A 13,228-nucleotide genomic window follows, 5' to 3' on the forward strand; every position below is an offset into this window, starting at 1 on the left:
TTTTTTTCTAAAAATTCAGATTTTTTGTTTTTTCTAGTAGTTAAAAAAATCTCAAAAAAAAAAACAAAAACATATTTGTTTATAGATTTCTTTTTCTCGTGTCTAACTGCTACTGAGTGGGGAAACAATCTGAAAAGGATAACCATCTTCTTTGATTTTTTCTTCTAACAATTACACATTTTCTTTCTCTGATTACAAAAGAAACACCACAGTTTGATTATTTAACACACTGCAGATTACCATCCTAGAAAAAAAAAAAAAACTCCAACAGGAACTTTAGATGCTCAGGGCTGTTGATACTAAAACAAATACAGTTTTTTAAATAGTGTTTTAGCCTTTCTACAGTTTTATTCCTATTCATGAGAGGTTGAAGGGCGACTTTGTAATCTCTAAATCTCAACATTTATTTCAACGTAACACATCTGATGTAATGTCCTGACAGGTTACAGCCCCGTAACAGGAAACAGACGACACAAAAAAACACCACAAGTTTAACTGTAACACCATAAAATAAAGAGTTTAAACTAACCCTGAATACTTAAACTATATTATAATGTAGTTATTAATTATTTAAGTTTGATGCAGACTCCTATATGAGCAGGTAATCAGGTGTTCTGGGTGTGTATGTATGTATGTATATATGTGTTGCGGGGCTTCTGTCGCCCCCTGGTGGTCCGCACACGCACCGGTTCTGTAAAGTCACGTGATTTCTGGGAAAAGGAGCGTCTGCGGGAGGCAGCAGAGTCCGGACCCGCAGCGCCGGAGAGCTGACACCGTCAGTCTGCACGCACCGCGGAGGAAACGCAACCGAGGTAAACGAAACTTAAATCAACTTCCTTAATTTAACACCTTTGCGTCTATATTCGATATTCCTATAAATACCGGGGCTAACAGGTGAGAGGAGACGCTGCCTCGACCAGACTCCGTTTAAAAAAGAGTTGATTTAAGAAATGTGGTGTTTTATTTGTGAGTGTGTGATGCGTTTAATGTCCCGGCTCGACTTCAGACTGCTCACACGGGACTGACAACAAAATCCGCATGACAACAAGTCGATGTTTGAACATGTTCAACACGGATATTTGTCCTCTTAATAATTTAGTTTTTGCTCTTAATTGTTTACAAGGAGGATATTGTTGTTGTTAAATTGCCAGCAGGGGGCGTGGCCTGTAGTGCCATGCATCTTATTTGTTTGTTGTTTGTTAATTTGTTTGTTTTGTGTGTGTTGTTTTTGTTGTCGTTAGTTTTTAACAGTCATGGCAGGAGGGAGAATGCGCTCCACACGCAGACTGCGCTCCTGGATCGTCGAACAGGTGTGTGTGTGTGTGTGTTTAAAGAGTGTGTGTGTGTGTGTGTGTGTGTGTGTGTGTGTGTGTGTGTGTGTGTGTGAGGCAGGAAGGGAGGGGAGAGAATTAAAGGAAAACAGAGAGAGGGAGGATGGCCTCATGGGAAACACAGCAAACATTACATCAGTGATGGGGTTTGATTCAGAGCATCTACTCAAGTGAAAGTGCCGCATTTGAAACGTGTCTACAGTAAAAAAAATAACAAGAAACTATTTATTTTTTATATCTACAAGGTTTTCTATCTTTGTGTGACACCCACTGAGCCTGTTGAGTTACATGTTGTAATAGATTGTAATAGATTACTCTGTTACATGCTGGATGATGCAAACATCAGGTTCTGCTTCTCGTCCTTTAAACTGGGTTGTGTGTCCTCGTCCGTCGCAGGTCAGCAGTGGGAAGTACCCGGGTCTGGTCTGGGACGACGACGCCAAAACCATGTTCCGCATCCCGTGGAAACACGCCGGGAAACAGGACTTCCGTAAAGACGAAGACGCCGCCATTTTCAAGGTCAGTTCCTAAACTAACTCATGCACTCTTCAAAGAGACAAAACGTCCAGGTAGCCAAGAATCTGACGTGGTCGTCTGTCCTCTTGCAGGCGTGGGCGGAGTTTAAAGGGAAGCTGACAGAAGGGGGTCAAGACAACCCGGCGTCCTGGAAGACGCGTCTGCGCTGCGCCCTCAACAAGAGCCCGGAGTTCACGGAGGTGATGGAGCGAGCTCAGCTGGACATCTCCGAGCCCTACAAGGTGTACCGGCTGGTCCCCATCAACGAGCAGGGTGAGACCCGGACGCACCGCACAACGCTTCCTGAAGGTTTCTGCCTTTTTCTGGGACTGTACCCGAGTCGAAGCTTCGTGTAAAAGCATAATCACAACGAAAGGAAAAAAAAAGCCTCGGTTGCATTTTGGCGACAGTTTCACTTTAATGTTGTGTTTTTGATTTAAAGTGGCAGAAAGGACGGACTCGTCCTTTAAAAAGATGTCCGACGTTTCAGCTCTGGGAATCTAAATCCCAAATCCTGAATTCTGCAGCGACAGCAGAGTTGGAAAACCTCCCTGAAAACATCATTAGTTATCATTTATTTCCTCGTTATCTGACGTGAACATTGAGCAGCAGCGTATCAGTCGCTCACCACGCGTCGGCTGAAACACTCTGATAATTCTATCAGCAGCGACAGGACGATTAAAACGTAACGTGTCGTTATAAAAACATCCTGCATGTCCAGTTTATTTAACATGATGTCGTTTCATGACCTCAATAAAACTGCTGTAATTCAGATTGTGACATTTTTAGTGTAAAATCAAAATATAAAACTCTATAATCACATTTATAATTGATTCTATTTCCTCTCTTTGTTTTTGTGTATTCGTATATAACTTCTGTCATTAAAGATCTGAGTACAACTGACTCTAATATCAATACAATCTTTTTAAAATAGATATTTAATTGTTAATTAACGGCACAAACTTCAAAAACATTCTCACATTCTGTTAGTGTCTTAAATGTATTAATTTGAGATAGAAATTAAGTTAAAAAAATACAACAATATGTCCCCAAAAGACTTGTTTTCTCCCAGATGTGGCAGATAAAATAAGAATAAAAGAAATAAAACAATAATAAGCTACAATATAATTTCTTATTTTCTAATTAAAGAGCTGAAAAATGTCATTCAGCTTTTTTTCTCTATTGATTTAATATTTTTTGAGGGGAAAATTAAAAAAAAAGATTACAGACAGTTTTTAATTAATTTATAGTTGTTTATTAAATATTAGGTGACGTTGCTCGTGAGCGTTTCTCCTTTTTGTTTTTTGTGTATTCACATATAACTTCTATCATTAACAGTCATTAACTCTGACTCTAATATCAGTCATAAAAAATCTTTAAATATAGATATTTATTTTGATTTAACTGCACAAACTTCAAAAACACGAGTGTTGTAAGTTTCTTTGCGATAGAAATGATGTGAAAAATAAAACGAGTTGTTTCCACAAACACATAAAAACAAGACTTGACAGAAACGCGGCAGATAAAATAAGAATAAAAGCAATGAAAGAATAATAAAATCAATAAATTTTCACTATTTTTCTTGTGTTTGTTGACTAAATATTTCAGGGGACGAGATTAAATCAGTTGCAGCAATAAAAAGTTAAACTGCAGCGATGTATTAACGTCGACAGCTTCACCTTCAGTCGGTTTCGTTGCTCGGGAGTCTTTTCCATCACACCGGTTGATTTTCGTTATGAATCTGTGAAATGAGTCAGGATTAATATTTGCAGGTGTTTTTTCAGTCTCGCCCTGCGAGCTGGTAAACATCAGCACAAAAACACTGACGTCACTCAACACGACTTCAGAAACGTCTCCTGTTTGTTTTGGACTGAACTTTCCTCCCCGACACTCCCCGTCTGTTTCTGCACACTGAAGAACAAACCTTTCAGCTTCAGGTCGACGTGTGGTCGAGCTGACCTGGAATCAGCTGAGCTGCGTTCACGAGCCCGGCTGTTTGCTCTCCGTTCTGACGACACGCTTCAACTTGTCACGACTGATCCGAGTTCTGTTCCTGTATTTGTCATTTATTACTGGACTTTAACTCCTCTGTTCTGCTTTTAAACCGGCTTTATGGTGCGTTCAGGACTTACGTAACGTACTTTACATGCATTTATAGCCTCTATACAAACGACCGGGCCTTTCTGCACCACGATGTGAACACACGGTGACCCGGTGAGAAAAGACGAGTAAAGTGCGGTTCTGACAGAGTCCAACACGGCTGTTTTCAGCACAGGTCACATGTTTTTTGATGGAGTTTCACCGTCTGAACAAAAGACGATTGGTTAAAAAAAACACAGGGAACAGATCGAGTGACTTGAGTGAGTCAGCGGGGCAGCGAGCAGATACTGAAACCCAAAAAGATTCAGCCAACATCAACCCAGGAACCGGGTCGAGACCGGGCTGACGACTGGACCGAGACAGCAGCAGCTGCTTTTATCGGACTGACGCGGTCGTAACATGCAGCTAAGAATCGTTAATCAATCATATCCTCGTGACTCACTGTGCGATTTTACATATTTAAGGTGGAGAGCGATCAGTTTTTGACTCTTTGTCTGGTTTAATTACTGATCGATTGATTGATTGATTGATTGATTGATTGATTGATTGATTGATTGATTGATTGATCGATCGATCGATGTGCTCCTCTCGTTCTGATGGCGTGTGTTCAGGCATGCTGGTTCCTGAGAAGAAATGCCGAGAGAAAGCCACCAAGAGGTCAAAAAGGAGGCGGAGCAGCGAATCGGACGACGACTACGTCGTTCCGGTGAAGCAGATAAAGACGGAAGAGGTCACATCGCAGCAGGTGAGCTGATTATTATGGGATGGAGAGGGGTGGAGCGCCTGGTAGAACCGTTCTGCCCGTCCTCCTCCTTTACGTCTTTACGTCTCCTTTACGGCTGCTGCTCCTCTTGGACTATATTTCTCTCCGTCTCTGGTTCACCTGCGTGTCTGAGAACAACTGTGTCCTGACTGAAGTCTGTCTGCTCCAGTATCTGAATAAATCTGGACTCTGCTTCACGTTACAGGCGGATCAGAACGTCAGTGAAGCTCACAGTGCCGTCGGAGAGGTTCTGCTGCAGAGCCTCGTCCCCGCCCCGATAGAAGAGACGGGTCAGTTCTCCGCCACCATACAGGCCGACAGTGAGTTTAACGGATTTTATTCTACATGTTTACACGACACCGACCGACACAACTAAAGCTGCATCCTGTCTTAGTCATGGAAAAAAGCCCGTTGATGAACATTAGTCATAGTTGTTATTAGCAGAACTCACATTCGGGGGCGCCGCCTCCGCCCAGCACCAATCAGGAAACCGTCTTGCCTCATCACTGGAGACAAAATGAGTAAAACTTCCAAATTAGGAGGAGAAATCTGATTACTGAGCCGCTGCTGCAGCTGCTGCAGCTGCACACACGACCTCGCTCCTCAGAGCTACTCGCCCTGTGGTTAAAAACAAATTACCAAACAGACTCTGGCTGCTAAAATCTGATGCAACCAGCTGATCCATCACGATCTGTCTCTCTCCCTGCAGTTGTTGATGAGATCACGCTGGACGTTCGGATCGAGGAGAGCGTCCCGGCTCCCACAGGAGGTAAGAACCCGACGGACATCACAAGAAGCTCTGATTACGAGAGCAGTTCTCTGGAAAAACATCAGGTTTTTAACTGCAGTTTGCTTGAATGTAGCTCTTATTTTGAAAGGTCTATTAACAGTCCTTCCCTTTGTGTGTCTTCAGTCCAGGACTCCTTCAGCGTGGTGGTCCATTATTTAGGACAGGAAGTCCTTAATCATCAGATCCAGGGCGCCGACATCAGGATAACGTACCAGCCGTCCTCCGCTGCCCCGCCGACCTCCGCCATCCTGAAGAGGTTTCCTCGAATCCCGCTGCCGGAGCCGCCCTCCACGCTGCCGGCCGGCCCGGAGCTGCAGGCCCTGTTCACCCTGCTGCCCTTCATGGAGAGAGGGGTGGTGCTGACCTCCACGCCGCAGGGCATCTACGGCAGACGGTTCTGCCAAGGGCGGGTGTTCTGGACGGGGCCGCACACGACAGAACCAGGGCTGCACAAGATGGAGAGGAACACGGAGCCGGTGCTGCTCTTCAGCAAAGACGCCTTCAAACAACGTGAGTCCAGGGAGGAGATCGTTAGTGTTACTGCGATTAAATGAGCTGAATGGTCCTTTAATGGTTGAGGGATCCGTCTAACTTCACTTTCCCTTCCTTATCAGAACTGGACTTCTACCGTACAAACGGCGGCGAGCCTCCTCAGTGCGGCGTCACGCTGTGTTTCGGAGAAGAGCTGAGCAACACCGAAGACCCGTCTGGAAAACTCATCATCGTTCAGGTGTGTGTGAGTTGGATAATAATTAAGAATTTGTCGGAGACGGCGTTTTACAAAGTTTATCAAGTCTCTTCTCAATCAACAACTCACTAAATTGAGTGATTTTTAAAGGGAGCCTGGCAACAAGGAAAGGAACAACTGAATGTTTTGTATTTGATGCCGAATTTTCAGTGAAGCACCAGTGATTTAGGACTTTCTCTTACTCTCAAAATTGTGCAGTTTGTTAAGGGAGTCTGGTGATGTTGATATTTCCCACTAACAACCTCTTCTTGTCTCCTGTGTCCTCTGCAGATCACTTTACCGTGGGCCGCACAGCAGGTCCAGAACACTCAGTCGCTCTTCCAGTCCATCTCCATCCTCCAGACTCTGGCCAGTCAGTCTCCACTGGGAGAAATCACTCTAAACCTGGTCCCATGTGGGTCTGCCTAGAACTGTGTCCAATGTCAGGGGGGGGGGTTCATTTCAAAATAAGACACACATCCATTCATACAAAATAAAAGCATACAGGGCCGAGCGGCATTTTCACTGTAAAAGCGTCACTTTAAGGGAATTTTTGGACCAAATTAGAACCCCCGACTTCAAAATCAAAACCCGATTCTGTTTTCTTGCATCGGCCCTCGTAGAATAGCACAAATCTCAAAGCACTTATGAGTAAAATCTATTTAACTATTAAACTGTTTTTATTGTCCTGTGAGTGGAGACGGTGCTCGTAGAGATCAGATGGTGTCCTGGAAGCACTACATGTAAACAGAGAAGTCGACCTCAGAGCTGCAGCCGTCTGCCGATCGGCAGAATTGATCTGTTTTTTGATAATCAATTTTGTCATTTTTCTATGTAAAAAAACAAAAAACAAACTCTCGTTCAGCTTCGATTTGCACTTTTCTCCATCACACATGACAGTAAATATAGTATCTTAAATGTTTTGGACTGTTAGATTTGTTTACTTTAACATCTCAACGACGATTTAGTGATTCTGTCAGTTGCAGCTCCGGTCGTCTTTCTTCGTTCTTGAAATCTAGAAACGAGACGTGAACTCAGTTCTGTGGTCACGGGTGCACGTCACGTTTCCCCCGTTAAGCCAGAGGTTCCCGACCTGGGACACAAGGTGACACCTGAGGTGACACAACGAGAAGAGAAGCAGACAGAAACGCGTCCGCTTCACAAACTTATCTTGCTTGTTGCTGGATAGTTCTAACGTTTTTACTCTAAACGGTGTCACGACGTTAGCAGGTTGGGAAGCGTCGCTCTGAGCAGCTCGTAGGCGTTTTGTTTTTTTTGTTTTATACTTCAGCAACATTTAAAACCTCGTTCTTGAAGCAGCAACAACAACAACAACAAAAAATCTCAGAGCAGTTCAGTAGAACTGCTGTCGTGAGCAAAGACGTGTCTCTCAGTAACTCGTTAGCAGTTTAGTTTTTAATGTAACGTCTGTTTCGTTTTCACATTAGCTTCCTGTTGTTAAACACAATGGATTACGTCTCTGAACAACTTTCATTCCTGCTCCAGTTAGAAATCATGTGTTAGGTTATTAAGTGAGAAAATAATTTACAGTAGTGTACAGAGTGTCGCTCAAACGTCTGTTAGTGTTTCACATTTACACTGATTGGACATTTTCTAAGATGTTCAGAAAGTATCAGGGGAAAACAAACATATGAAACATTTCAATATAAAAGTCCTGCAGTAAATACATTCTGCTGAAGCGCAGGATGTTTGTTTTTCTTGGCTTCATGTACGTTCATACACTGCTCACATCTCCTCAATTACTTTTGTTGTACAGATATTTCTGGTTTCTAGCGCGACACCGAGGATCGATTCATCTTTCAAATTCGATCAGGATTCATCTTCCTTCAGCTTCAGCTCATTTGTATTCACTGCACGACTTTAATATTATAAATTATTATAATATAAAAGGTGTTTCTGTTTTTTTGTCCACCCCTTGGAGCTTGTCTTATACATGGGAATAACAGTAATACAGCAACAAAAAGAACACAGCAGGACCAGATGAACCACAGCTGCTTGGCAGTAGTGTTAAAAGGTTGGATTTTTCCATGTTAAGTCAGCGGGGGTGTTGGGCTGAACCAAAAGGCACACTCTGACGGGGGGGTTGGAAGACTACAGAGACCTACCAAACTGTAAATATTGTGTTATTTATGCATGTTTTACGTCATGTCCATGTTCAGTCACAACAAATAAAGCATTAAAAATAAACCTGAACTGCGTGTGGTGGTCGTGTTGTCACAAAATAAAATCTGGACCCTGGTACAAAACTGGTGCTACAAAACTGGTCTACATGCTGCCGTTGGCCGGCGAGGCGAGCTCTGCGATCTTGTTGTTAAGTTTCTGATTGGTCCAGTCCTTTGTGATGTCGTCCAGGTGGCTGTCGAAGTCCACCAGCAGCGAGTGATCGCCGGACTCCAGCATCTGACCGGCGATCGCCCGAGTCTCCTCCCACTGTCGCAGCATGACCCTGAACACAGCGAGGGAGAATAAAAACACAGAGCGGTCAGCGAGAGAGAGACTGAAGACTTGTTGATTATGATTTAGTGTTGGACAGCATCTAACACTCTTCTGTATATTCTCACTTTCTTTGTTTGAATCCTGTTTATATCGACAGTGTGATATTTATTTTCTAGAAGAAGGAGCAGCTGTGACCTTCAGTTATTCCCCCCAACGGGCATCAATAAAGTTTTGCTTCAATATTGTTTTATTACAGGTGATACAAGGAAATAAAACCTTTTGCAGACACTTTGGATGAAAGATGTGCAGCTTCATCCTCAGAAAAAATTTGTAGTTGGTAGTTCAAATGTATTTGTGGGGATCTGACCAGAAACAAACATTAAAAATACAGATAATAACACAGTTTTTCTTGTTGTCTTGTCTGAAGGTTACTGAAGAACGTGATGAACCGTTTCGAGACAACTGTGCTCAGATTTGACTGATTTCTGAATGTTTTTTACTTTCACACCCGTCTACTAATTGAAGTTTAGGGTCCAGTTTGAACATCACTTCACCTTGTGGATCCTGTGGCGTCTTTATGATCCATTCTTATTACTCAGATTACAGGCAGACATACATAACTACTCCTCTTCTTATTCTTTTATTTCTTGGTGCTTCATTTTGGGCATTTCCACTCAGGGTTATTTTTTTTTATTATTTTGCAAACATTGAAAAGATTTGAGTGGAAACACAGAGGCAGACATGTGTAGTACATGTCTGTGCCTGTCTGTGGAGGTCTTAATGATTATGACTCAAACTAACCACACTGATGTAGTTTCACTTTGAGTCACCACAGAGTTTTCTCACCGTAAAAACAACTTCAGAGCTCAACAGGAAACATGTGACAGCGTCTGGTAATGTGTCATATTAATAATGAGAAACATAATATAAAACATTTCTACAAGACTCTTCAACATCTTTCTTTCTGAGAATGATGTGGTTGATGTGGGAAAACTCCCCCTGCTGCTGTAAACCAGAACTACACCTGAAACCATTCAGACTACAGACTGACGGTTTGTGGAGAAAACTGGGATTTGTCGTTTGCAGCCATACAGACATCAGTGGAGTCGACCGGCCGTCACTCGTCACTTACGTGTGTTTGTCTTTGAGCGTCCATCTTGAATCTTTGCGCTCGTACATCACGATGGGAGGAACCCGATAGTCTGCAGACATCTTACTGCCGTCGAGCTGCGACACAAGACAGAGAGACACATATTCAATAAATGAGACATCGAAATGATTTATAAAACATAACATGAAGAAGAAAAATGTCTTTAAACTGCTTGAAAACAAAAACTGAAATGAAAGAGATTTAAACAAAAGATGACTCAACAGATTTGTCAGGATAAGAGGACGATGTTAAAAACAACAAGCAGTTTTTCTTACCATTAACAAAACTGCATTTTCAAACTGCTCAGAAATCTTATCGGCTATCTTCAGCGCGCACGGCGTCGGGCTGTCGAAGGCAAAAGATACATCCATTACACAGAAAGTTAGAAAATCATTACAGCTGCGTTGTAACATTTTACACAACATCTACACGTCACAAAGGTTAAATTCAGGTGAAATAAGAGTCTGGAACTCACCTACTGTCCGATACGCAGGCATTGGCCTGATAGTATCCCACTATCCTCTGCTGAGTCTGTGAACACCAAACATCCACCTGCAACAACACAACACACCGTCGCTTTACAACTGCATTTACATCAAATGCAAAATCGACTCCGGCCAGAGCAAAGATCATCTCTGCTGATGACAGGACAGCTTCCTCTGCAGCCGCACGAGCAGTCTGAAATATTATGTAGTAGATAGATAGATACTTTATTGATCCCGGAGGAAATTCAAGAAAGTGATAGTGACATAGCTGCTTTGAACTTTTGCAGATATTTCGGTGAGTTTTCTGGACTGGAGAAAAACACAAACAGTGGAGATTTAAGGGCAAAATGCTCTGCTGGGAAATCATGATAACTATAAATCATCCCATAAGTCTTAGTTTGCGTTATTTCTTTCTTCAACAATGTTGTGTTTTAACCAGTGTCTGTGTGTGTTTGCTGGTTTGGATCACACAACATCCACTGAACAGATGTCTATGGATCTTAGATGGAGGATGTGTCCCGGTCCAGAACAGACTCCACTCACTGGACCGATCCAGGAACTTTTCCTCACCTTCTTCCACACTGTGAGATTGGATGTTTTTCAACATTTTCACCACATTTCTCAGGGAATGATGAAAAAAATCTCATGTACTGTATCTGCCAACTGATATATACTATTGTGACAATCAATTAAAGAAGAGAAAGTTTGAATTCTCTTAACTCCAGCGTTTAAATGTGAATATTTTCTGCCTTTTTTTTTAGATCAAACTTATCATGACATAAACTGAAGATCTCTTCAAGACGTCATTCCAGTCTTTGGGAAAAACTGAAAAAATGTGTAGCCCAAACAACAAAGTAAGTAACTGTTGCAGGTGTAAATTAAATGTGAAGTCAAGAGAGAACTAATGACAGTGAAAAGTATAATCTGATGAGAGGAAACATCTGTCAGCCAGCTGTTGACTGTCAGACATGAAATCACAGCTTCCTTTTCGTTGATTTCCCAGTTGTTAAAAAGTTATTTGCATGGCACAAAACAGAGGGACGAGCACAAATAACACACACATGTAAGGGCTTAAAATCTGATATATCTTTTTAAAGCTCTCTGCAGAAATCACCTGTTATTTCTACCAAGCTGCTCATCCAAACCAGCAGCTAGTTACAGCTACTATTTCGACTTGGCCTGTGAGGATACTGGCTCATGCACCACACCTGTCAGAGGGTGTCCTACCTGTGTGAGGGCCAGCTGGGTGATGGGGGCCAGGGACAGGTGGGAGTGAAGCAGCGGGACACAGTCCGTCACACACACCGCGTCTCCTGTCGTGCTGGACGACAGCAGCAGCCCGTTGATGCTGCAGCGCGGAAACAGACAGCAGTGCAGGTACATCTTGACATAAGCCCGACAGGACAGCTCCACCTCGCCCATGATGACCACTGAGAGGACACACACACACACACACACACACACACACACACACACACACACACACACACACAAAGACTACTGACAGCTGGCTTCAACACACCGCAGATAGCCTAACTGTACACAAGCAACACACGTGAACGACAACAATGATTTCCTACACACAGAAGAGTCAGCAGCCATCGAGTTCAGCATTTAATTTAACACGAAACCAGGAGAAATCACCCTCACGGGCTGTGTTTTAACTGGCTGTAGCTAGCTAGCTTAACTCAAGCAGCCAGCTAGCCGACTGCTGTTACTACATTAGCATGATAGCAATCCAAGCAAAGTCTTACCGTGTAGAGGAATATAGTGTATTAAACGAGGCCTAAACAAACAAATGTGTACTTTCCGATTTTCAACTATATATATTCATGCAGGTTTATAAATGATGTCAAGGGAGCTGTGACGGCTAACGGTGTCACTGAGCAGCTAGACATTAACGTCTGAATGGTTACTTCCGGTCACGCCCAGAATCCTTAAATGTAACTACCTGATTGGCCGAGCCGTCGACCGTGTGCAATCCAATTGGTGGAACACGGTGTCAATCATTTCTGCTGTCTCTGCTCCACAGCAGCGCTCCCTCTAGCGGAGCGGAGGAATTCCCTCACATCAGGTCAGTGTTGGGACAGAATAAAGAAATAAAAATGGGAATTATATTTGAGCGATTTTATTAACGCTCATGGAAATGCTGATACATTTGTTTTTAAATTACTTTTCTTTTAAATTCCAACCTCAGTTCATTATCTATATAAACACACTATGTACATTAAAACAAAAACTGAGTGCATCAGTTAAAACTGAGTGTATCAGTTAAAAGCTGGTGATCAGAAGGTCGCTAGTTCGAATCCCGGCTCCCCTGGGCGGAACTGAGCTACATGTTCAAGATACTGAACCCCAAATTTGCTCCTGATGTGCAGATGGCACCTTGTGTGGCAGCCACTGCCATCAGTGAGGGTCCTGCGATCAGCTGGCAACTCATCCAGGGTGTACCCTGGCCTATGCCCATTGTGTGAACTGGATTTGGCCCCAGTAAGCCCTGCAGCCCCTTAGGGGAAAACGGCAACATCCCGCAACCCTCACAGATAAGTGGAAAGACGACAAAACCCATTTCACACCACATGCATTGTTTTGTAAAATTAAAATCCCCCTTGAATCATCCCCCTGTCACAGCACTTTAAATGTGTAAGTGAATTGTTTAACTTGTTATCTGGACTGATGTTTGTGGTAAAAATGTAGCCCAGTGAAAGTTGGAAAAGCACTTTTGTCAGTTTACCATGGAACATTTGTCTGAGTAAATAGTAATCAGTTGCATGAGTGTTTGGCAAACTGTCAATTTCAAATTTGCATGTGAAAGTGCCCCCCCAAACAATATGCAAACCTAAAATCCACTGCAATTATAACTGAAGGCAACATTAAATTGATACAGTGCATGTGTAAATGTGCAATAA

The 13,228-nt window shown here is 42.8% G+C and overlaps 2 protein-coding genes across 2 annotated transcripts; one reads left to right on the top strand and one right to left on the bottom strand.

The window, feature by feature from the left end:
• Positions 1-687: 687 nt before the first annotated feature.
• Positions 688-8,435, top strand: irf9 (interferon regulatory factor 9). Its single transcript, XM_037079032.1, has 10 exons — positions 688-812; positions 1,242-1,310; positions 1,728-1,850; positions 1,940-2,120; positions 4,559-4,692; positions 4,916-5,030; positions 5,420-5,479; positions 5,624-6,010; positions 6,115-6,230; positions 6,519-8,435. The coding sequence occupies exons 2-10, from the start codon at positions 1,254-1,256 to the stop codon at positions 6,654-6,656; spliced, it is 1,311 nt and encodes a 436-aa protein (XP_036934927.1). The 5' UTR covers positions 688-812; positions 1,242-1,253; the 3' UTR covers positions 6,657-8,435.
• On the bottom strand, positions 7,626-12,235 carry emc9 (ER membrane protein complex subunit 9). Its single transcript, XM_037079033.1, has 6 exons — positions 12,074-12,235; positions 11,547-11,749; positions 10,310-10,386; positions 10,110-10,179; positions 9,817-9,911; positions 7,626-8,694 (listed from the first exon to the last, which is right to left on the bottom strand). Exons 2-6 carry the CDS (start codon positions 11,739-11,741, stop codon positions 8,514-8,516), a joined length of 618 nt encoding a protein of 205 aa, XP_036934928.1. The 5' UTR covers positions 11,742-11,749; positions 12,074-12,235; the 3' UTR covers positions 7,626-8,513.
• Between the last annotated feature and the right edge of the window lie 993 nt (positions 12,236-13,228).

The sequence above is a fragment of the Acanthopagrus latus genome, chromosome 19, assembly GCF_904848185.1.
Source record: "Acanthopagrus latus isolate v.2019 chromosome 19, fAcaLat1.1, whole genome shotgun sequence".
Taxonomy (NCBI): domain Eukaryota; kingdom Metazoa; phylum Chordata; class Actinopteri; order Spariformes; family Sparidae; genus Acanthopagrus; species Acanthopagrus latus.

Excerpts from the sequence above, each read along its gene's own strand:
- emc9 (XM_037079033.1), bottom strand. The coding sequence starts at position 11,741 with ATGGGCGAGGTGGAGCTGTCCTGTCGGGCTTATGTCAAGATGTACCTG. Across the intron at positions 10,387-11,546 it reads CCCAGCTGGCCCTCACACAG|GTGGATGTTTGGTGTTCACA; the intron begins GTAGGACACCCT and ends GTGTTGTTGCAG. Across the intron at positions 8,695-9,816 it reads ACGCTCAAAGACAAACACAC|GGTCATGCTGCGACAGTGGG; the intron begins GTAAGTGACGAG and ends CGCTGTGTTCAG.
- irf9 (XM_037079032.1), top strand. The coding sequence starts at position 1,254 with ATGGCAGGAGGGAGAATGCGCTCCACACGCAGACTGCGCTCCTGGATC. Across the intron at positions 4,693-4,915 it reads AAGAGGTCACATCGCAGCAG|GCGGATCAGAACGTCAGTGA; the intron begins GTGAGCTGATTA and ends TTCACGTTACAG. Across the intron at positions 5,031-5,419 it reads CGCCACCATACAGGCCGACA|TTGTTGATGAGATCACGCTG; the intron begins GTGAGTTTAACG and ends CTCTCCCTGCAG.